The 25657-nt window shown below is 36.4% G+C and overlaps 2 protein-coding genes across 3 annotated transcripts in view; both read right to left on the reverse strand.

Annotated features, from left to right (window-relative positions):
• LOC114654919 (aldo-keto reductase family 1 member B1-like) overlaps window positions 1-20774 on the reverse strand; it is a 227614-nt gene extending 206840 nt beyond the window's left edge. The window contains exon 1 of the mRNA XM_051929610.1: window positions 20705-20774. The gene's annotated coding sequence lies outside the window, so the exon portion shown is untranslated. The remainder of the gene's footprint in view (window positions 1-20704) is intronic.
• Window positions 1-25657, reverse strand: part of LOC114654938 (aldo-keto reductase family 1 member B1-like) — a 29523-nt gene that overhangs the window by 3683 nt on the left and 183 nt on the right. Inside the window, exons 2-9 of one of the 2 annotated variants that reach the window (XM_051929633.1) lie at window positions 20705-20872; window positions 19104-19220; window positions 18634-18699; window positions 7415-7537; window positions 6493-6599; window positions 4824-4905; window positions 3819-3902; window positions 1025-1104 (exon numbers count right to left, since the gene is read on the reverse strand). In XM_051929633.1, the coding sequence (XP_051785593.1) occupies window positions 1025-1104; window positions 3819-3902; window positions 4824-4905; window positions 6493-6599; window positions 7415-7537; window positions 18634-18699; window positions 19104-19220; window positions 20705-20872 (827 nt within the window). Of the gene's footprint in view, window positions 1-1021; window positions 1105-3818; window positions 3903-4823; window positions 4906-6492; window positions 6600-7414; window positions 7538-18633; window positions 18700-19103; window positions 19221-20704; window positions 20873-25657 lie in introns of both variants that reach the window. The other variant, XM_028805814.2, reaches the window with a different exon arrangement.

The following is a 25657-nucleotide window of genomic DNA, read 5'->3' on the forward strand; positions in this document are numbered from 1 at the left end:
GAATTGACATTGCTAAATTAGCCCTAGTATGTGTGAGTGTGTGTGTGGGTGTGTGGGTGGGGGGGCTGTATGTGTTTAGAAGATAGATGACTGTGTGCCTAAAGCATCTGCTCTGTTCTTGCCGCTTGTTTGTGTGCTACTTGTGTGCTCAATGTTCTATTTCAGTGAAGCACACATGTGCATTGTAAATCCAGAGGCAGCATGCAATATCTTTGTGAAATAATGAAATAAACTTCCATATAGTGAAAGAATATAAGGATTTTAAGTGTAACGTTTTTCAGTTATTATTTTCAAGTTGTCTACCGAACAGAGACAGCAATTCATATCTGGGCATCAACAGTCAATGTCAATAACAGTGCTTGACAATGACTTCCTAATGGAAGTCCACATCCCTGGCCCGGAAGGATGCTGTGGAGGAAGACAAGCAGTGAATTAAAGCACACAGACAGTGTCCTCTTAAAAAGGCTCTATCTTACAACAATTCTTTGCCTTTTTACTTTTTAAAATTATGTGGGTACAATATTTTGCAATACTTGAAAAATGTATGTGTTTTGTAAGTTTTAAGGCTTTTTTTCACAATGGGACTCTGGTATCCATAAGCTTTATTATAACAGGCATGAGAGGGCTAGTTATTTAGTTACAAAATTTCTTTAATTTTAGAATGTAATTTCATTTAGCAAATTACTATATACCATGATTGTAAAGAAATAATTTTGACTTGGAAAATACCAAATTTGTAATTATAATTTCCTACACAATAAACATACAGAGTCTTAAAATATCTAACTAAAATTTCAGAGATCCATAAGCTTCCCACAAGTAAAAAAATATTTTGGATAAATGTAAATAAAAAATGTCTTTGATCCAAAACAAAGACTGCACAGCTGTTAGTTAATAATGCCATTTTTTACCTTACCTGTTTTTTTTTTCTTCTTTTTACAAAATATAAAGAGTTTTCCATGCTGTCACCCACAGAAATGTATTCTTGTCTTACTTTAGCATTCATTCCTACTAAACTCACCACTGCAATGGACAGTATCTCCAATTTCTGTTAAAATTCATGATTGTGTCCATCTCTTCTTTGCTCAGCTCAAAATCAAAAACCTGTTTAAATGAAAATAAAAATTAAAAAGCAAATCTATTGTATACATGCATTAGGAACAGTGATGCACTGAGTACTGTTGCTGCCTTTGAGACCTTTGGACAAAGTACCTACACTGCCATTAAATGTGAACAACAGGCCCAGATCCTACCTCAGCGCAGCTAATGTTGAAAATGATGTGTTACATGTCTTATTACACAAATAAAAACTTTGGGGTGAATCATGCACACACACAAACACTGTTAATTGAACTTATCATTTAATTCAGATTACAAAGATACATAAGTTGTATGATGGCCTACTGAGTCAGAAACCTCTCCAATTACCAAATAAGAAATTCTGTTATCTAAAAGGTTCTGCTGTTCTAAAACTGGCCCATTTTCTTCACTAATTTGAATTTTACCACAGAGATATTTTTACATGAAATAGCTCAGATTACCAACGAATCAATAAATGTGTGTTGCATTCTAAATACCAAATAAGAAAATGCTACACAGTCTCTTTTGAAGTGTTGTACTTTAGTAATTGCTGCCGATTTTGAAATTAGCTCACTATGTGGTAGCTTCCTGCTATGTCTCTTTTGTTCCACAAAATGTTAATGGATGTTTATACGATTACTACTGCCTACAATAACCATTTCTGCCTCAAACTGTCAAAGACAAAACAATACCCCATTGCTGACTTGTTTTTTCACTCTATTGCTTTGGTAATGCACAGTCTTTCAACTTTCTGCCAGGCAGTTGGTCCATTCTCATAGGTACTTGTTGCCCATCATACTTGTATAACACCCTTCTATGAGCCCTTCACAAGTTTCACATGAAAAAGTGCAGCTTGATTTATCAGTTTATGTCCCATGCACAGTTTCAACAAATCTGTTAATAAATGTACTGTTCAAATTCTGTCAAAAAAGCTTTCTAGCTTCCTAAGCAAGTTACCATTTGATGCCATCTCTCAGCTAAGAGGTCTTCTAGGTTTTTCTACCCCTTTGGCCCAACAGCTTTTATTGGAGTCACATGTCCTCTAGAATTCTTAGAGAGTGTTATGTATTTTTCCTGAGACTGTAACTCGCATTATGTTAAACTAATGCTCTGGATGGTTATTCTGTTAGGGAGCTCAGTTCCATCTGCTGGTTATCCCCACATTTCCACAATTGTGGTCTGCTACTGGACTTTTAGATAGATAGATAGATAGATAGATAGATAGATAGATAGATAGATAGATAGATAGATAGATAGATAGATAGATAGATACTTTATTAATCCCAATGGGAAATTCACATTTTCCCTGTCCATTGCTACTTCAGCGCACCCTTAAACTCAGACACTGCCTTGCCAGCTGGGTATTTCTTCACATTATTATATAATCAGTTAATATATACACTTCCTAAGGTTAATAACAAACAAATGTAACTATTCTGAAATGGACAACTGTAAAATGTTACTTTTAACAGTGAGAATACATAATCACAAGCTTATACTCTAAACAAAAGTCAATAATTCACTTGATGCTAAACTGATCTGACCGACCTCTAGGTTAAAAGTTACCTTCAATTTGTTGGTCTGGATTCAGTACTCAACCAAGAAAACTAAATATTACATGGTGATAACAAAACTGCTTATATAGTGATGGTAAACAGTATAATGTCACTAGGAGTGATGCTTCCACTGCCAAGGAGTAGATTGTAGAAAAAAATCACTTCAGTGATAGACTATTACAGGACTGGGATATAATTTACCTAAGTAGTCTCATAACTGTGTTCAGCAATACAGTACAAGCTACAAGACATAACAAAACTACCAAAATGAACAAAGTTAATAATGCAGATGTAGAAAATGGCCTGCCTGACAATGCTTGAATGTGAATCTGAACTGAAACATTTGAAATTGCATATATAGAAGATGAGGAAGTTCATGTACTTATGGTTATGGCGGACTGCACAAATATAATTCTTTTATGTCACTGGTAGACTTTGTTATTACAGGTCCCCAACTAGATACTTCGAATTGCTTTACAATTTATTAACATGTAATATTTACTGTTATTAACATATTCTTCTTTGAAGAATCAAGAAAATACGTAAATGAGAACTTAAGTTGCTCTCCTCGGAAGATTGGATAACTCTTGGTGCCCAGTAACTTTTTTTAATGTTGTTTTATTAATTTGGACATGAATCATTATAACTAAACCCATTTCAATCAGACAAATGAGATATCTGTTCAATCCAATTTGAGTTGGCAGCACTGGGCACAGAGCAGGAAACAGCCCTGAAGATGGTGCCAGTCTATTGCAGAGCCCACTCACACACACACACACATACACACACACACACACACGCACACACACACACACACACACAAATGCAGGACAATTTGGATTCAGCAGTTTTTCTAACAAGCAAGTCTTTGTGGATTCAGAGTAATCACAGGAAAAATCATACAGAAATTCAGAGAATTTAGAGCTTCTCCACAGAATAGCTAAGACATCTTTCAGTGGTAGGAGGTATTTGATGTATATGGAGAAAAATGGAAACACAGGGAGAATGTTAAAATGTGAAAAACTCACAAAAAATGTATCACAGTACTTAGTTTGGCATTTGAGCCAAGTAGCATTAAGCAGGTTGTCACCAGGCCACTCGCTACACTGGTTATTGGTGTTAAATAAATGTGTTTATTATTCTGTCACTACAAGAAAGAAAAACACAAATGACAATAATTACCTTAAAATTTTCTGCAATGCGGCTAGGATTTTCTGATTTTGGGATAGCAATTATATTCCTCTGTATGTGGAAGTGAATCAAAACCTAAAATAAACATTTAATGCATGTAATAAAAGCCTTTTATAATGCCAGGCAAAAATCTAGCCAAAATGTGTTATTGTCTTAATGATAGTGAAAACACATCTTATTTCCATTAACATAAATTTTAAAAGTTATCGGCACATTTACAAAGATAGGATGCTATGTATTGTATACAATGTTTTATTACAAGTACAAAAATACAATCACAAATCCAATATCTACTGTATCTCTTATTTAGAGCATTTTATACATTTCTTGGATTTCTAAAAGAACTCTTCAACAAGGCTCTGTGAAACTGAGAAAAAGGCAAGAGGGTCAACTGTTCTTATTTTTACAGTGCAACGCATTCCGATTGCTATAATTAAAGGTCTCCAATAAACCCAGCTCACAAGTAACAGCTATAAATAACTGACTGTCTGCTTCATAGTGGCTCCTCAAAATGAAGCATAGATATTGGTGATGTCTTTTTTTTCCTTGCCTATAGTCTCTGTTTACCTTTCCTGATTCCCATTCAGGACATTCTTTTTAATTAGACCCAATACCCATTATCTGAGTTCTCCTTATGATAAATTGTGCAACCTAACAGGACGTCCATGTAGACTACTATGACCAGGGTTCAGACAACTATTTCCTTTGGGCCTCAGGGAGGGTTATAAATTCTTAATTTTAGAAACACTAGTAATTTTGGGCAACTGTAACAGCGCAATGAGTTAACAGCTGAATTCTAATATGATGAAAAGAAGAGAACAGACAAATAAATAAGGCGAGACAAATACCTGTTAATTTAAACACATAAATACAGTTAATCAGACAGAATTATAGAGATTGAATATTTCTATTTTTTTGTTGTACTTTTCCCATTATATATACAGTATATACATGCAAGTGTTTTTTACATCTTTCAAGTTTTACATATGATTTTACCTGAGCTGAGGTCTTGTGATATTTTTCAGCAATTGCTTTTATTCTTGGGTCCTCTAACAATGATGGGTCTTCTGGTGTTGCCCTAACACAAAGTACAGTGGTCAATACTGATTTACAAAATTTAGAGGGGAATTTCTGAAGCAGTGATAGGAAACATGTCACACCTGCTATAATATAACTAGAAATGTTAAATGACAATGCTGGATTCAGGTAAATGTATACATTACTGAGGAAAGTATACAACATTCAAGCCACTTTGGGTACCTGAACATGGCACCTCTTTCACTGAACAAGCAATGTGATGTAAATGTATCTATAAATATTTATCAGAAGCTGAGACCATGACATATCTGGAAAAAGACACACCACCTGAGGTTATAATACTGTACAAGACAATGGACTGGAGTGTTTTCTCGCTGAAAGTGCACAAACTTAGCAGTATGCTGTGTTTTCCTTCTGCACATTTGTAACAAATCCTAAAGACATTATATCCATCCATCCATTTTCCAACCCGCTGAATCCGAACACAGGGTCACAGGGGTCTGCTGGAGCCAATCCCAGCCAACATTGGGCACACGGCAGGAACCAATCCCGGGCAGGGTGCCAACCCACCACAGTAAAGACATTATATCCATGTTTGAAATTAGGTATAAAATCATCACTTACAGGTTACTGGGTTGAAATGTGTGTGAATGCTCAATTGCTGATTTGATAGAAATATATAGGAAAACATTTGGTTTCTGAATACTCTAAAAAAACAAGGGACTTTTTAACCAGAGTAAAAAGAGATTCTACTTGGAAGACACCAGAAGTTTACAAACGCAGTTGGTCCAATCAATGATAGATAAAGATGTAATGCAACTGAGTAGTTATTAATGAAAGGTATTTGTATAATATTTACATGACATGGAAACTGCATGAACCATAAGGCCTATAAATATATCAGCTCAACAGTTAAAAGGAAATGTCATGTGGTAGCCGAGGGAGAACGTTGCATGGTTCTTCCAACAATATCTTTAACTACCATGGATTGAACTGACTTTTCCTGAGCAGCATCTCTATCTCTGGCAGATTAATTTTGACCTACCTCTAGGCTCCTAACTTTGATAAGCTAGCAACACTGTACAACAAATTAATCTTACACCAGCTTACACCTACTCTACCTGCTAAATTTTGAATTGAACAGAAAAGAATATTTTGTGATTATCAGAAAACCTGTATATAGTAGCACACAGCTTTGGGGAATGTAGTCCATGAAGTATTTGTAATGTTTTGATGCAATGGAAAATTATGATCTTACCTGAAATTTGCTTACATTACTGCTCATTTAAAAAGTTGAATTACTACAGAACGTATCATGTTCAAACTTATTCAGGGTTGTTGGTTGCAGGAGCCTATCTCTGCAGCACAGAGTGCAAGGCAGTTCTAGACAAGCTGGCCGTCCACGACCAATGTAGAATTGCTGACCAACATAACAGGCAAAGCTTTGGGATGTGGGAGGAAGGTCAAATCACCCAGAGGAAAAACATGCAGATATGGCAAGAACATACAATTCCACACAGAAAGTGATCACAAATGGTTTGTATACAGGATACTGAATTTATGAGGAAGCAGTACTAACTAATGCAACACCACTTAATACAAACAAAAGGAGAAAAATATTATTTACCATAGTCTTCCTGGTGAACCCAGGGGACTATACGCAGTGACAGCAATCCCATTTGAATGACAGTATTTTATTAGCTTCTCTTGAGTAAGATATGGATGGCACTCCACCTTTGGAAATAAAAGATTGGTTATAACTGCAGTCCTTGTGTCACTATCAGTCATGTCTGCTTTACTTAAGACAGTTCACATTTTTAAGCCACTCTTCTATTTGCTGTTTCTTTAATGAAAATTGTTATAGTTTAATGGCTTATACTCTATGGCACTCTACCTAGGACTGTCTGAGACACTGCATAAATTGCTTGCTAACGTCATGAAATCCCATTACAAGAATTACTACCACAATTTCTTGTTATTATTCAAGAGCCACTGTCTGCAATATGAAAAGATTATAATGCCTGACAAAGACTAAATAGGCAATAGAAGATGATTTTGAATAAGATAGCTCATGTTATCTACAGTATAAAAAGTAGTACCCTAACTGACAAATGCAAAAATTTCATTAAAGCTCACAAATACAGCGGACACTTCCATTGGTATCATTAACAGCGCCAGCATGGTTGCATATAACATATACATTGAGCAATCTGATAACACTCACTATCTCACCTTTGTCATATATTATATGTATCACAATCACTTCATTAACACAACAGCAATATGTCAAAATTTTATTTTTATCAACTTTTATTCACACTCCATTAACAAACTTTGTTAGCTATGCCTTGAATATAAAATAGAAGTACATATCTCAGACACATTTGTCAAACCTACACTTTGTATGATACATCATTCTGGTCTGTATTTGAAAGCCTTGGCATCTTTCCACCTCCCTCCTAACATCAATTATTTATAAATATCTAACTCCTCCACCTCAGTTCATCTCTATGCATACAGTAACTATTCCTCTTTAGATATGGTCATACCTGATTGACAGCAGGCTTATATTTTAGGTCTGGCTTGTTTAGCATTAAATCAAGCTGTTTGTGATTAAAATTGGAAACACCGATTGCCTTCACCAAACCAGCATCTACCAACTCTTCCATTCCCTGTAGATGTAAGACAAACATGGTAAAGGAGGCAGCATAGGGACGTCTTAGGTTGATGTCATAAGAAACATAAATAAAGTATGTATAAATATTAGGAAAAACACACATTTTACTTGCACAGACAATTCCCAGTCAAACTTTACATGATAAGGCAAGTTTCTGGCAATAGACCCCATCTCTGTGTTCCTGTGGCAATTTTATAGGCAAATGTTAAGACATTTATCTTGGTGGCCCCTGGTGTCTATACGCACTAGAGTACATTTTAACATTGCCTTTCTTTTTAAGACCTACAGTAGGTTGAACATTTATTTTTCTTTTTTTGTTTGTTGATTTACATTTTGGTACTCATGGAAACACATGATGAGGATGTCATTGAGATTGCCTCCTGCTCTCTAAAGGCTTACTGAACGTTAGTTTTAATGAAGACTAACAGTATTTCTTTCTCTTACGTTGTTTCTGTACATTAGTAGGTGTGTATCACAACAGAAATTCATTTATGGTAATTTAATACATTGTTAATTTTAAAATAATAAGTGGCAAAACTTCTTTCTAACCATTACCTATGCAGAACTCCTCATCAAATCATATTTCTCAGAAGGGCTACGTCTAGAGCTCTCATGGGGATCAGAGGGTTATTTTATTTATATGACTATGAAAGCAATCACCATAAATATACCACATATCATATAAGTACACAAAAATTAAAAAAAAATCAGTAAGAATTATGTCTATGTTAGGGCTGTCGCAATTAATCAATGTAATCAACAAAAAAAATTTAATTGAATTATATTTTTTAATGGACTACTTGTGCCGACCCCTGCCTCGCTCTACATACCAGCATGCTACAACTCTCTGTGCTGTTTTTGCCTAGGCTAATCATGGTGGCAGGTGCACCACATTCAGCAGAACATTCAGCAAAACTACAGACAGGTCCACTTGATTTTAAGACACTGTGGAGATTTCCAGTGTTCTCCTGCATTCAGATATACAAAGACTGAAAAAAGAGAATTGGGATCTCAAACAAAATGTCATTCAGACATTAAAAAGTACAAAATGTGGACACATGTACTTTGCCTTTTTATCTTACAATATGTTCTTTTAGGGTTCACATACTCTTTGAGCATTTTTTTCCTTCAGTCTCTTAAACTAACGAAGATTTGCCATCTTGGAAAACTAAAGTAAGTCAGGTTTTGACCACATTTCTAGTTTAACCAAATGAAAGAAGAAATGCATCAGGGTATTTGCTGTGGAACAATGTATAATAAAAAGTATAATCCTCATACTGTCATTAAGATAACATGGTGTTCCACGAGGCACAGCTTCAGCAGTATTTGCTACTAGAGTATAATTGAGTTGCCGACTACAGTCATTTTAAAATGTCTCATTATTTTTCTAAATTTACCATAGGGATTTGGTATCAATAAAGAAAAGACAGTCATCCATTGGAACTTCAAGTATCCAGGATCACATTTGTGGCCTCCATCCTGCTGTAAACCACAAACTAGGACAACCAGTGAAGAGTTTAGTGACTTGAGTACCACAAGTGAAAGGGCAGGTGAAAGGAAAATTCCTAAGGTAAACATTTTATCTGATGTGACTTTTTATTTTTTTATTGTAGCTTTAATGTATATGTGCTTTACTGTACATATTATTTATTAAAAGTGATTGCACTTGCTTATTACAATTTCAGTTTTCAATCCCTGAAAATCTAATAAGAAGAGATAACCATTCCCATGACAGGAAATTCACAAGTGATATCATTTATGACGATGCATTCTTAGCTAAGTATTCTTTTGCAGATGGTAGAAGCTGGCAATAACAGGAACAACACCTACCAAAAGAGCTATGGGATGTTGAAAAGGAATAAAAAAATATCAGTTTATGTCACTACTAGGGGGCTCCGCCCCCTGCTCGCTTCGCTCGCCAACCCCTGGCGTTGGGACATGAGAAAGAGTCAGATGTATGAATTAGATATAGAATAGTGTGCAGCTTTGGATGATGCCCATAGAAATAACAAATAGAGTGTTTGTCATATATTAATGTTTTATTGGAATATTTCTTTGTATACAACATTAGTAGTAAAGATGGTGTCTTGTCCTTGAATGAGTCTTCCTTGGCATGGATTATTTATAATTTTAACTTTAACGTCAGATGAACGGCGAACACGTGAGAAGGCAACATAAAGTTGTCCATGTCCAAAAACGGGTTCAGAGAGGTAGATGCCAACCTTGTCCATGGTTTGTCCTTGTGATTTGTTGATGGTCATGGCAAATGCAGGTTTAATGGGGAACTGTCGGCGTTTCAATGTAAAAGGTAATTCTAGCTCAGAACTTGTAAGGTCAATTCTAGGAATGAGAACAGTATTGTTAGCATGTGATCCTGTAAGAACTGTCGCTTGAATAACATTGCGTGTCATGGTGTTGACGACTAACCGTGTGACATTGGATAAACCCTGTTTTGTGTTAAGGTTTCTTAATAGCATGATTATTGTTCCGTTTTTAAGGGCAAGGTCGTGTTGTGGTAATCCGGCAAGGTTAATAGTGTTCAAATATTCTAAGGGGAAATTTATATGTTCATTGTCGTCATCAGAGTCAACTTTGTCTGAGCTTAGAAAGATCTGTGTCTCTCCAGGAAGTAATGAAATGACTTGGTTATTAATGTGATTAACATTAATATTTTTTGGACATAATATAGTGCGTTGTGTTAACAGGGGTATTTGGTCCAATGTGATTGCTGTTCCAAATATCTGTTTTACTAAGTCGTCTGAGATAAAGGATTGTGGAATGGAAATAATATCTGGGTGAAGTCCATCTGTATTTGTGAGTGTATCATTTCCCAGTTGTATTAGCCAACTGTTATATTCTGGATCTGGACATCGCATGTTTTGTACCAACTGTATTGTTTTAAAGCAATGCCAATTGTCTGCGTATTTTAAGGTGGACTGAACAATAGCTGAGCGCATGGCATGTGGAACAATAGCTAAGCATTGTCTAAAATCTCCTCCTAATAAAAGAACTTTTCCTCCAAAGGGAATATTATTATTCATCAACGTTTGTAGAAGTTTATCAATGGTGTTGAGTAAGTGACTGGATGCCATTGTACATTCATCAATAATTATCAGTTTTGCAAGACGGATGTCTCGGGCATTGCTACTGTGAATGTTCATAGTGGATACTGATGTCTCTGTGATTGGGACCGGTATTTTGAATATTGAGTGACATGTACGACCATTTATTAACAGATTTGCTGCCACTCCGGAGGATCGCAGTCACTGTTAATATGTTTCCTTTTCTGCAGTTGAACGGTTAATAGTGCTTTATTGTAAGGAGATCCACCTATGCTGACACCTATGCTGTCTAGTGTGAAGGTGTTGACGTTCACTTTAGAATATGTGGCTTTGGGTGTCACTTCTTATGGATGTGTGTTTGTTGGGGGGGGGTGGGGGGGGGGTGGTGAGGATTGTTGTTGCGCGAGCGTCTTCTTTCTTTTTGTGTTCCTGTGTCTTGTTTGAATCCCCCTCTTTGTGTGTGTCCCGTCCGTTGCTTGTAGGGTCTGTGGGGTGGGCTTCGCTCGCCAACCCCTGGTGTTGGGAATGACAAAGAGCGTGATGTATGAATGAGATATAGAATAGTGTGACGGTGTAGATGATGCAAATAGAAATCAAACAATAAAGTGTGTGGCACAGTGTAAAGGTTTATTTGAAAATTTCTTTGTACACGCCGTTTAAGTGTAAAAGGTAATTCCAGCTCAGAACTTGTAAGGTCATTTAAGATGGTTATTGTTGTGATCAGAGTCAAGTTTGTCAGAGCTTAGAAAGAGTTGTGTCTCTCCAGGAAGTAATGGAATGACTTGGGTATTTATGTTTTCCACATTAATATTTTTTGGACATAATATAGTGCGTTGTGTTAAAAGGGGCATTTGGTCTAATGAGATTGCTGTTCCAAATGTCTCTGTAACTAAGTCGTCGCAGATAAAGGCTTGAGGAATTGTAATAATATGTGGCCGAAGTCCATCTGTATTGGTGAGTGTACCATCTCTCAGTTGTAATAAGCAATTGTTATGATCTGGTTCTGGACATCGTATCTTTTTTACTAACTGTATCTTTTGAAAGTAATGCCAATTGTCTGCGTATTTTAAGGTGCACTGAACAATAGCTGAGTGCATGGCATCTGGAAGAATAGCTAATCACTGTCTAAAATCTCCTCCTCATAAAAGTACCTTTCCTCCAAATCGAATATTATTATTCATAAACGTTTGTAGAAGTTTATGAATAGTGTTGAGTAAGTGACTTCATGCCATTGAACATTCATCAATAAACAACATTTTTTCAAGACGGATGTCACGTGCAGTGCCACCGTTAATGTTCATAGTGGATACCGATTTGTAGGATCTAATACAGTTGATAAAGATTTAACTTTCAGGTACATCGTCAGTTATAAGCTTCTGTAGATATTCAGTATATGAATGTAAAGAAGGCAGTCTAATTTGACCCTTTTGACAACAACGTGTAAATGTATAACTTGTATTGCCAGTTGTTTCTTCAGGGAAGTGAACTGAATGACAATGATTGCAAATGACATTCATTAATCCGAATGAATTTTCCTGGTGTATGTTTTCCTTGTGCCGTTTGAGAGGCGCGTTGTTGCATGTGTAGTATTTGGGACGTGTTGTTTTGGAGCTGTAATCGATTTGCCTGTGCTGTGTGAGAAGCCCGTTGTAGCCTTCGCTGCCATTAACGTATGTCTGAGACGGGAGGTGTTTCGTTTTGAATCCGTGCCTGTTGCGATGCAACACTTTGATTGATAGATTGCGTAATGTGGATCTAGGATGTAGATTTGTGCATATTTGCGTTGTTGATTTGTTTCAGGGTGCACTGTTCCAATGCGATGCAGTATTTGTGCACATATGGGAAAGCAGTATGGGCCATTGCCTTTTGGTGGCCTGATATTTACTAAAAGCAAATGAACTATTGTAGGATCTAACGCAGTTCATAAAGTTTTTACTTTTAGGTACATCGTTAGTTAGAAGCTTTAGTTGAGCTTTGCGTTTTTGGAGTCGAGACATTTTTTCTTATGGATGTGTGGGGGGGATCGTTGTTGCGCGAGCGTTTTGTTTCTTTTTGTGTTCCTGTGTCTTGTTTGAATCCCCCTCTTTGTGTGTGTCCCGTCCCTTGCTTGTAGGGTCTGTGGGGTGGTTTTGTGTTCTTTTTTTGGTCTTCCATGGGCTTGTTGAATCCCCCTCTTGGTGTGTGTCCCGTCCCGTCCCGTGCCTGTAGGGTGGGGGGGGGGGGGGTGTATGGTCGTGCCTTGCTATTGTGCGCTCGTCTGTCCTTTTTTTTTTGGTGTGTTTAGTTTCGTGTGCAATGTGTTTCGTGCTTTCCCCTCGTTTGAGTACTCTTTCCCCTCGTTTGAGTACTCTTTTATGTGCCTTTTCCTTATTTTGGTGCTTGTTGAGCCTCATTTTTGTGACTCCTTTCTGTATGTGCTCACTCCTGTTTTCTGTGCTCTTGTCGGACTCTTTTTGCGCCTGCGTCTCTCGCGGCCCCTCATCCGCCTCTCTCCCCCTCTTTGTGTGTCCCGTCCCTTGCTTGTAGGGTCTGTGGGGTGGTTTTGTGTTCTTTTTTTTGGTCTTCCATGGGCTTGTTGAATCCCCCTCTTGGTGTGTGTCCCGTCCCGTCCCGTCCTGTGCCTGTAGGGTGGCGGGGGTATGGTCGTGCCTTGCTATTGTGCGCTCGTCTGTTCTTTTTTTTTTTGGTGTGTTTAGTTTCGTGTGCAATGTGTTTCGTGCTTTCCCCTCGTTTGAGTACTCTTTAATGTTTTTTTTCCTTATTTTGGTGCTTGTTGAGCCTCATTTTTGTGACTCCTTTCTGTATGTGCTCACTCCTGTTTTCTGTGCTCTTGTCGGACTCTTTTTGCGCCTGCGTCTCTCGCGGACCCTCATCCGCCTCTCTCGCCCTCTTTTGTCCGCCTTTCTCGGGTCCTCAGCCGACTCTCGCGGACTGTTTGTTGCGCCGGCGCAGTACGTCTTTTTGCAGCTACGGCCCATGGCCGGATGTGCCTGCGTCCATCATCCGGTTTAGCATTCTCGGTTAGTAATATGGATACATTCATTTGTAGGATCTGGAATGAACATAATAAATAACATAATAAAATGAGAAATAACTATATTATGTTATCACTTTAATCATTAGTCCTAAAATGTGTCCCTTTTATGCAGTAAACTATATTATACCAATCGTCTTATTTCCTGCGCACTTTATTTTCTTACAGGTGTACACCTTGCATTCCCAGAGGACTTTCTGAATTCTCACACGCATACAATGCTATAGCATTCAATATGCAGAATAAGCAGTTTGAATAGTCACGTGTTTAGGGTGTCATTAAAATGTGCTACCTACCTAATTTTGAATATGTATATTCTAAATAAGACCTTATTTGGAACATGTGGTGCTGTTTTCATTGTTTATTCATTTTTTTGACTATTTTCTTTGTATGAATTTTAGTAAACTTTCCTTTAAGTAATGTACCACCAATAGAGTTTGACTAGTAAATGATGGAATTTATATAGCCTAATGTCATTTAATAAATCGTGACACATGTTTCAATAGACATGAATATTCAATTAGTATTTGTTAATATCAAACCTTTTTCCACCAATATAACCCACTTGTACTGCATAATAGATGTTGTTGAATTAGAAATGTAAACAACTTTGTAGAATAAGATTTCAATTTTTTTTTCTATCCATATCATTGAAATGCTATTTTGGATATACAATAAATATATATTTTTTCTTTGCCCCCTGCTCATTTCACTCACCAACAAAACCCTGCATGCACTATGTGCCAGCCACTTCGCATCTCACTTTGTGAAGAGGAGGGCTGAGTGCTCCCCAAGGAAACGTGGTCGCTCCTCCGACACCCCCTCTTAAATGGTGATACAATGGGAAACACATACAATTTTTTTTTTTACCTCCTCTTTGCTCGATCAGCTGCTCTGCTGGGCTGCTGCCGTGCCGTGTGATCTGCATCTCACGCGGTGAACTTCTGTCATATCACCTATGTCCATATATTCGATCTCTTTTCACTTTTACCTTTTCATCAGTATCGCATTGAATTTTGATTCCGTGTTTGGAATTACATCATGACAACGCAATGTATAACTGGCCGTGAGTGAATATCGTTTCTTTCTTTCTACAAGAATTGTGTCTGACATAACCACGCAGGACTTTTCCAAATCTCTATGCATAAGCTCTTGTCTCGCGGGTCTTCCGGCCCCAGGAGTGGTTACATCACATCTTGTCTCCTTCCAAGATTTTTTTTCATAATAGAAAGATCTGCTTTTTTTCTCTTCTCTTGAAACTTGGTGCAACATTAACTACATGTGTAACATTTGAATGGTACATCAGTACCGGTAATTTCAATTGTGTAGACAGAATCATGGTAAAGATTCTAAATCATTAAATGTCTACCATATTCCATACTTTAGACTCTACCATGGCATATTTACTTTTGGTACTTGTTTCAAAAACCGATGGTATGGGAATATTATGGTAGAATTACCTATCTGTGCCATGTTATGGTGGTACCATGGTACCTTTAACTGTTTCAAAACTGGTGTTGCATATATCATTGATTACTTTAGGACATTTTTTATAGGGAATGATTAGCAAAGCACCACTGCCAATCCTTGTCTAACTGCTGATGTTATACATTTTATAAACAGAATCTCATTGTTCAGTGACTAAAGTTTTAACTTACTATGTCAGAATATTATAAGTTGACACTTGATTATCTTGATCTAGCTGACAAACACACTGGCATTTAAAATGAGACTTCTGTGAAGATCTGATGCCACTTCTACCTTGCGCTCCATTTTAGTCGACTTTTTCTATGTGCTGTTTTATTGTTGCTCATTTTTATTTAAGTATAATTGACTATTATGAAATAATTTGTTTTTTGAATTATATGTTTTTCTTCACCTTCCTTCTTTTCTACATGTTAAATAAAAATAATGGTTAATGGAGTAAACTTGTGGCTAGTTTTACTACTAATCTTTTTACTAGTATTATTCACTGCTTATTAAGGTACTATATATTTTTTTAAAAAATTCAAGTTAAACCACTATGTTTGCTTTGTTGCAGTTACTTTTACAAACTTTAAACTCTAAATCAGTTTGCAAATGTGGGATTAGAATGAAGTAAATATTAATGCAATAAAGAAATGGATCATCAGAGGGAATCAGAGTGATTGTGACAGGAAGCATAAAAGAGGTTACAGTACTTGGCATGGTGTCAGCAGCTCTGGCTTACCTGAGCCACAGCTGCAGTCTTTACTAAGGGGTTCAGGTCAAGTGCTACAGAACTGGATGAATTCTGGCATCAAATATAAAACATTACAGGGAAGATTCAGGTGCAGTTCAGGCAGCTTTGGAGAGTGATCGACTGCCACATGTGGCCCAGATGGCTCAGGTCAGAGACAGGCAGTGTAGCTCAGTAGAATCTTGGTTTTAAGGTGTAAAAAGAAAGGAAAATATGCAAGTCATAAGTAAAATGGTTTTTGGGCTACTTCTACGTTCTCTTTTAAGTCAATGCGGACAGGCTGATGACCATCATTTCGCCAGAAAGGAGCACTGTGAATGAGTAGCGTGTGAGAATGCCACCTATAAAATGTTCTGTTGTGTAAAGGTTTCTTTACACTTTTTCTCTTTGCCTCCTATGTCTGAACCAAAGAGTATTTTTTTGCAGAACTCACTATATGTTGCACAGGATATTTGATGGGTTATTAATGCACACTTACATGGTAACCAACTGATTAAAACTGAACATCAACAATTTAAAATGAACAAATGGATACTCATGCATATTATTAGTCCTTCTTGTTAAGGTTTTTATAAATAATAAATAAATGTTTAAATGTTATGATTTCAATAACAATAATGGGAAATAAAGAAAATGCTTGCTGTGTAGCCATTGCTCCTTCAGAACAATGCACAAAGATGTATCAAAGTTGGCAGTGCAAAAATGATCTTGTCACTAAACTGTACTTTTTAAAAATATGTACATTTGGATTTTTTAAAAATACATATGAAATGAGTCTTAGAGTGGATCCATTGTAAAACTGAGGACTAAAAGAATCCAAAAGCCTAATTATTTGGCCTTGTTTAAAAATTAACTCCTGACATCAAGTTATGTTACTACTATCGAATCGGGCTACAAATTCTACGTTTGTGAAATAAATACTTTCTCTGCAAAGAATTATTTGTTTTTTTTAAGTCCCTGAAATGATTTTGTTATCATGGCACTGATTTGTGCCTAAAATAGACCTTTTCAGCTGATGTAATGAAGAGCTTCCTGTTTAAACTGGGCAGCTTTGGATCTAAATATGTCAACAGGTTCTTAAACCCGTCTGGGTATCTGTAAGGGTTAATTCGAACTCGACCTTTACGGCAGCAATTGTATTCTCTACCTTGCTTGTTCTCACAGGTGAAGTTGAATGAGTTGCAATGTTTGCACAGGTTGTCAGATGCGCCAGAGTGGTGCTCCGGAACTTCGTCCTCAATAATATCTGTGTGATTGCACATGGCAATGCCGTGCCGCTGAACATTTTCACGCCGCAAGGCACGGTCTGCTCAATGTCTTTCAACCCGTGCTGCATTTGCGGCTGCTCGAGCTTCTTCAGTCGCTTGTGCACGGCTGGCACGATTTCTTTCAGCGTTAGTAACATTCTGTAATGCACGTTCTTCATCTGTCCTTTGTGTCCGAATTGCACGATTTCTTTCTGCGTTAGTAGCATTTGTAGCCGCGCGCTGCTCATCTGTTTGTTGTGTACGTCTGGTCACATTAGCAAGTCTACGTTCCTCGTCAGTCATGTGACTTCGTTTCCTACGCATCCTTTCCGTGGCCGCTGCTGTTGTGGCTGCGTTGCGATCGTCACTCATTTTAGATGTGAGATCGGCTAAAATTTAAACAATGACCGTTGTTAATACCCAGCCGTCATTACTCATACTTCTAACTTGTATTGAGTCGAGGTATTGACGCGAACACCATACATACGGATACTATCAAATTATATATAAGGATGTCCATTATTAATCAAAAATATTTTTACTTTTTGGCTTTTTTTTTATTTAATGTAACTAATAACAGTGCCGTCTTGCTTGCCTTCCTGTTGAACGTAGTTGTGTTTTTTTAACATCCTGATATTTTCAAATTCTACATATAAAATTGTCCAATACTAGTTGTGCTACCCATCAACAATGAGTTAAAATCTAAACCAACAAAATCTAAATATAGTAATCAACATAGTCCTAAGCGTTAACGTTTGCAGTGTACCATCTCTGTTATATGCTATTTGGTATGATATGTGTAAAAGCAGTGTTAATGTTTGTAATGCACCATCTATTGGAATGACAAATGCAATGCATTTTATTACAAAAACTGTTTATGATGCGCCATCTTTTGGAATAACAGTGACATAGAAACTAGATGGACACACATACTCATCATTCTATTAAGGAGGATTCAAATACAGCACACATTTATATGCCTACTTGAATTTTCTGGGTAAAATTAGTTTTTAGATTCATTAAAAAAAACGAGTCAATTGATTAATCATTACATATATACTGTAATCATTTGTGGCACACCTAGTCAATTGTGATTGGTATGGTATGGAACTAATAACCATTCCAATATATGGTATATGGTAATTGTGCAAAAGTAAATAAAAAAATAAACAAAAAAATCATTTCTTAAGATAACTACTACTAAAACCATTTTTAGATAACATGCTTTCACAGTTTAAATATTGCTCAGGCAACGTTTCTTGAAAATGCATAAGGTAAAATATTTTGAAATACATGTTTCAATTATTTCTTTTATTTTCTAAGTACAGTTTTGTGTCTTTTTAAATCTAACCTAATAAAACAACATGGTTACTTCACAGTGAAACATTCATTCTTTTAAAAATATGAATCTGCCAAGGGAACCTTTCTAATAAAGTTCAGTTCCATGTAACTCATAGGCATCTTATTTGTATATCAATGAATTAGATTAGCTATAATTAATGTAAATTAAAATCAGATATTTCACATTACCTCCCATGTTTCCAGGAAATTGGTATCGTCTGGGACAAAAAATCCACTGTCATCAAGGTCATTTGTCTATAATATTAAAAATTCTACAATGTTAATATATTAAAATATCTATCATCAAACACAGTATATTGAAATTATTGTTTGACACCTCAAAGGTTTGACATTTCATAACCATTAATTAATATCTCATTATTGCAAGATAATGATTATTGTTGTACAAACAATCAGGAGTTTCTATAGAAATAAACATATTAAAAAACCAAGTAAAAGCAGAGTACAGCTTGCACATGAACTTGACACGTGAAAAACACACTACCATATATGCCAAAGTGCATCTTTATTTATGGTTCCTTGATCCCTTGATGCCCTAAGCACATGTTTATTTTGCTCAGTGATTAATCCAGCCCTGGCCTTGTATTAAATAAATAAATGACATGTAAGCATAGAAAACAAAATTTAAAATATCTTACTTTAAATCCCATTGGCCAATGAATGAGGTAGAGATCTAGATAATCCAGTTTTAGGTCAGTCAGTGTCAACATGCAAGCCTTTTTCACTGCAGACTTCTCATGAAAAGTAGACCAAAGCTATAGGGTAGAAAAAAAAAAACAAAATCAAGATTATTCTGCTCATCAAAGTTATTAAATTGTTAAAATCAGAATGTAAAAATTATGAAAAGTAAAATGTAACAGTAACAAATATGATGCATGCATGCAAATTATTCTTTGCAGGTTTTTTAGTGTCTTTGGATCCACTGTCATGTAATAATTTTTTTATGCTCTTCATTTTATGTTTTGCATTTGTTCCTTACACTTCATCATGTGTATAGCTTTTGAATATTCTGAACATTCTTGCTGTTTTGCAATATGTGTGCACTTTTAAGATATGTATCACTACACAATAACATTTTGGTTTTAAAAATGGATGAGTTCAGTCATTTTTAATACTTTTTCACTTTTGGACCATGGTAACCATTACGTCCATTATTAAAAGCAACAGCAGGCTAGTTTTTGTTTTTTTTTATTTATACAATATACTTCACTTTAGATTGCAATTTTATGTGGCAAATTAATTTATACCATGACTGTGGACTAATAACTTTGACTTGAAAAATATAGAACATATCCTTTAACATAAACAACCAGCTGATCCTCCCTGCATACAGAATAAGGTTGTTTGTTGGCTCAAGTGGTGATATGCACTGATATTGCGTGATTGTCCCCAGTGGAACCAATGTTACCAGAAACAATTTATTTAGACTTGTATTGTAATAATAAATAGCATTCTCCATAAACTATTCCCCCACAAAAGATTTTTCTGGAGTGCCCAGGTTTCATCCCACATCCAAAGGCTGTGCATGTTAGATCAACTGGCAGTTCCAAATTTGCCCAGGCTAAGTGAAAATACAAGTGTGTGAACTGAATATACTCCATGATAGGCTGGTAGCACTATATTTCCATGATAATCTCCAATTCTCAAGAGACCCTGTCATAAAAAATTACCATCAGCAAATGGATAAATGTTTGGAGCATATTTTCAGAATAGCTATGTAACTAAAAGTCTAAGGACTACTGTATAAGAACTAATTGACCAGTAGTATACAAGTGACTACACTAACCTTTGCCATGAGCAAGGCTTCATATTATTAAAATTCATTTACCCAATTTAATTAAAAAATTACAATAACTTAAAACAATTCCACAATAATACAAGAATAGATTCACCCATAATAATTAAGTAGAGGTAATTTACCATATATACTGTATATATATATATATATATATATATATATATATATATATATATATATATATATATATATATATACATACACACACATAGACACACAGTATATATACAGTGTCACAAAAGCCTTCAACCCTTTTATCATAATAAAGCACCAAACTCCTCATGTCCATGCTTTAGTATAAATAGTTTACAGAAACAATGGTAATTTTTATTATTTCTTAATAGTTTCATACAGGTAAATTTTCAAATACTAGATGAGGTATTGTGTCATCCAAAACAACATATTACTACTGTATGCTGGTTGAGCACTGCAAGATATTACCTTGCTGACAATAAAGAGATCTTCCCTCTTCACAACTCCTTCTTTGATCTTCTCTGCAATTGCTTCCCCAATGTCGATTTCTGTTTTATACAGGTATGCAGTATCGATAAGGCGGTATCCGATGTCAATGGCTGCTTTCACAGCATCTTTCAAGCCTATAGAGGTTGACTAAAATAAACAAAACAAAAATATTTCTGAATACACTGAAAAAAGTATTGTGCAAATGGAACTGCTGTGAAAAAATGATATTTCTACAGATTAAATGTGCAGACATTGATATCTGCTGTATATATTAACTTTGGAAGGAGGGTTGCTGTGTTTACAAGACATCATACTGAACTTAGGAATTACAATACCTGTGTAGCAGAAGAATATTCTTCATGTGCACTTACAGGAACATCTGTTCCTGAGGAAGCCTAGGAAAAAAAAGATTAAATGAAGTCAATATACTCTATGGTTCTCTTTAAGAGGATGGTAATATAGAATTAAAAAAATATATAAAAGAAATGCTAACACAAATATATGTAAACATCTGTTTAAATATAATAACAGTAAAAGACAGCTCTGTATACCTTTACAAGAATGTAGTACAAAATGCACTAGCAAAGAAGAGGTTGCTCAAGACTAAACACTCAGATTCAGTTTTGGGATTTTTAAAAATAACAATGTTATGTTCATATGTTTGGTAATACTGTATACACAGTATGTCCTCTTTGTGGTGGCAGGAAATAAGAGTATCCACAGACCAAAACTGGATGGAGCATGTTTCAAACTTAATAGCAGCAAAACAGAACAATTGCCTAATTGTCAGTTGTCTGGGAATACTACATGTGTAGTTACTCTTTATAAGCAGATATTGCATGTTCTCCCCCATATCCAATATTATGCATGTTAACTTAATTTGTGCCCTAAAAAATAGCTTGTGAATTTCCCCTTGGAATTAATAAAGTATCTATCTATCTATCTATCTATCTATCTATCTATCTATCTATCTATCTATCTATCTATCTATCTATCTATCTATCTATCTATCTATCTATCTATCTATCTATCTATCTATCTATCTAAGCAAAGCCTAGAATGAGTGAATGTGGGTTTCAACTAGTATAGTAATCAGGTTCTTGACTACAAACACTATACACACAACAACCTAAAACAATGCTTCCTTAGGAACACAGGGCAGAGAGAACAGAGAACTACTAGACTAGACATCAATGCACACTTCTAACAAAAGTGATGAAGATGCTTATAGGAAAAGTTCACAGTTATTATGTCAGGTTTTATTCCAAAAAAAAACCCAAGGCTGTCCCCTCCAATCCATCTAGCACAAGTAGTAAAGCAGACTTTTGATGGTGTCCGCTTGAAGGATTCATTCACAGATATCTGAGGTAGCGGGGCTGTACACTATATCCCCATGCCAACCCATTTTAGTCATTCCAGAATCTTTAAAATATGTGGATACGCCTAATCTAATTTAATGATACCACATCTATAATCTTGCATACGTCAAATATGTTTCAAAAGTATTATCAAAAACTTTTACATTAAAATGTGGCTATATAAACAAATATTGTCGCTTATTCACTTTTATAAAAAGCCAATAAAGACATTGATCTTATATTAGCAATCTTTCAGGTGAGAATAACTGTCTTTATTTTCATACAAATATTTAGAATTTAAAATCTAAAACATTAAGGCACAGGATAGGCTCTGTGCAAAAGAATACAATTCCTCATGAAAGATCCCTGCTGAAAATGTTTTTTAACAAAAAAAGTTCAACTTTGCATTTGCAATAATTGATTTGTTTATGAAATACCAAATTGTTGTCACAATCTAATGAAATATACACGAAACGTTCACCACATGGAGGCTGCAGAGCTGTCTTAGCATCATAAACCCCTGGTCAAAGTAGTGCTTTGAGGCTCTTGTTTTGATAGCAAAACAGAAACATACATAGTCATCAGAAACATGGTGGGCCCCTATGATCCTGGGGCCCCCAGCCAGTACCCATTGTGCTCAAACATTAAGACAGCCCTGAAAGGCTGTAAAGAAAAATAATCATCCAAGAATTTACAGTCTTTTAAAGTGTGCTCTGCAATACATAAAAATGATAGGTACAGAGAGACACTTTTCCTAAAGAAATTAAACTTTTCATAGATAACATACCATACCATTTCCTAAGCCCGCTCCATCCTACAAACCAACACCCTATCATCCCACCACAGCACCACAATTTTGCAATTACTTCTTGCACAGTACCTCTTTCTGTCCTTTCTTCGTTTTGTTCTGCCTCTGAATCCCCGGTATCACTGAAAGGATCCTCTCTGGCTGAAAAAGAACAGCTTGTTTGAGCAGAACAGAGAAACACATGCAACGTTTTGTTATCAAAGCAGTTAGCATTTCGATTGTTTAATACTTGCATTGTTAATTCACTTAACATTTTCCCTTTCTTAATAGGCTACATCCATCCATCCATTTTCCAACCCGCTGAATCCGAACACAGGGTCACGGGGGTCTGCTGGAGCCAATCCCAGCCAACACAGGGCACAAGGCAGGAACCAATCCCGGGCAGGGTGCCAACCCACCGCAGGACTAATAGGCTACATATAAACTAAATTCTAAATCTTAAAAGCTACCTACTAAAAATAAGCAGTGAAGCTTAGTTACAACCACTCTTGTTGGCAGCTAAGTCATTCAGTGAACTGGTGTTAACGGTGTTGTCCTGTAAAGCACCACACATCAACATCAGCTAGACCAGTGTTGGTCAACCTTGTATGTTCTTGGGATCCAGTTTTCATTTTCAAGTCCGGTGTCGACCCACGGGCAGCAATTTAATAACTAAGGCCTCTACCTCTTGGTTGACCGAGTACGTTTGAACGGGTTAGTGATCGGGCAGGGTCAGGTGGTGCGCCCCATAGGTGACACGAGCGCGATTACAACAGCGGGGCGAGCCTCCCCTCTAACCAGAACAAAAAAAAAACTTGTGTCGGTTAGAAACGAGGAAAAATATCACGCCGCGCTGTTGATCGCTTTAGTAGTAGCTGCAACCACCACTCGCAACCCAGCGACACAACCCGCGACGTATTGAGAAACACTGAGACACTGCGTTTTAATTACTCAATAGGGAACTCATGCTTTTTAGGCAATACGTCAGACTGTAAGGGAATAACACTTGGTACTGTAGCTATCCTGTAGCTGCTTTGCTGTCACGTAATTCTACTGAAATCATGAACACTTGCAGAGATTTAAATTTAACGAATGACAACTTTTCTCACCTGTTCTAATAAAGCTGATATTTTCCCCCATTACGCTACACCCTCCTCCTGCGTCATTTTCTTTGCTTCTTCTTCTTTCGGCTGCTCCCGTAAGGGGTTGCCACAGCGGATCATCTTCTTCCATATCTTTCTGTCCTCTGCATCTTGTTCTGTTACACCCATCACCTGCATGTCATCTCTCACCACATCCATCCTCAGTTGCACTCTCTTTACTTTCCTCCTCTCCTCCTGCCTCCGGACTCTTCTTCTCCGTTTTCTTTGCTTAATCCCTGCTTTCTCGGAACTACCATTTTTTTTCTTTCGGCTTTGGTGCCCATTGCAAAACGGTTAAATGCAGTGAACGGGTAAAGAAAATGGATAGAAGGGATGGATTTTCACGTTGGCGGGTTTGTACCATTTGAGTAGGGATCGCCCCAGTTCCCCTTACAATGGATACCTGCACACAAAGCAGGGTTGTCGTTTTCCGTGTTTACCAAATGCTTGTTCATTTTACTTTTTGAGAATTTGAAACGGTGTGCGCGGCAGCTCAAACGACTCGCCAGGACACTTCCCGATCCTCCTCCTGGCCACTCCGCCCCTGGACGCACTCACATCAATCATCCTACACATGGATTTGGTGATGTGGGATGAAACTTTTGAGTTGATCATAGGAAAGGTCTTGCTGACTTGGGGAGAACGTCTAAACTCCACAGACGATGACTGATTTTGCTTTTAATTCAAAACTGTGAACGTTGTTCCATTTTCATATTCCTTTGTTTAACCAAATCAATAAAAATGTTGACCAGAGAAAATGGTACGAATTGCGGTGAGTAGACATTGCAGATTTTCTAAAACGGAATGTTTCTTTTTTAAATGACTGTGACATATAACTTCCCCTGAATTAAATGTGCACACATTTGATATTGAAGGGTGCGCAATTTGCCAGTAAATTTACAAATGCACCCTGTACACATTTTATTTTATATGGCTTGTCTATTTTTAACTTGTAATTTTTTTAAATTATTTTTTAGCTTTATTGGATCTAGGCTGAGTGACTTGTTTTTTTCGTCATTCACATTTCAGTGTATGTTGACCCTGTGTTAATCTATATATGACAAATAAAACCAAACCTAAAACAAATTTCTCATAGAATGACAATATGGAAAATCACCCTTTGAATTACAGAACAGGTTTGATGAGACAAACTAATATACTGTATCATTTTAAAACACTTTAAAACACACAGATCGGTGTAAGTAAGTGACTTGATTAATTTGCAAGGTGTACTCAGTGTATACCTCCAACCCGCTATATCCTAACACAGGGTCACGTCAGTGTATATCTCCAAAATACAAAAGTACACCTTCAAAACACTACCATTTTTCGTAGCACAGTAGTTGGCTGTAAACTTCAGGATAATGTATACTCAGTTATTCAGTATATACAGCACGTGTTTCAACAGCAATCTTTTTACTATAGCACATTTTCCTTGAAGGCATTCAGGTCAAAGTGCTTTACAAGAAGTTAAAAACGCAGAAAACAGAAAAACAACATATTAGGAATAAATAAATACACGAATGAATAAACAAATTAACAAAATATTAAATAATACAAACTGGGTGAGAGTCTTTAATTGTGGATTCATTTTAAATCTGTTGATTATAATAACTTCAATAACAGTATCATGTTATCATGTTTT

The sequence above is a fragment of the Erpetoichthys calabaricus genome, chromosome 1 (assembly GCF_900747795.2).
Source record: "Erpetoichthys calabaricus chromosome 1, fErpCal1.3, whole genome shotgun sequence".
In the NCBI taxonomy this organism is placed as follows: domain Eukaryota; kingdom Metazoa; phylum Chordata; class Cladistia; order Polypteriformes; family Polypteridae; genus Erpetoichthys; species Erpetoichthys calabaricus.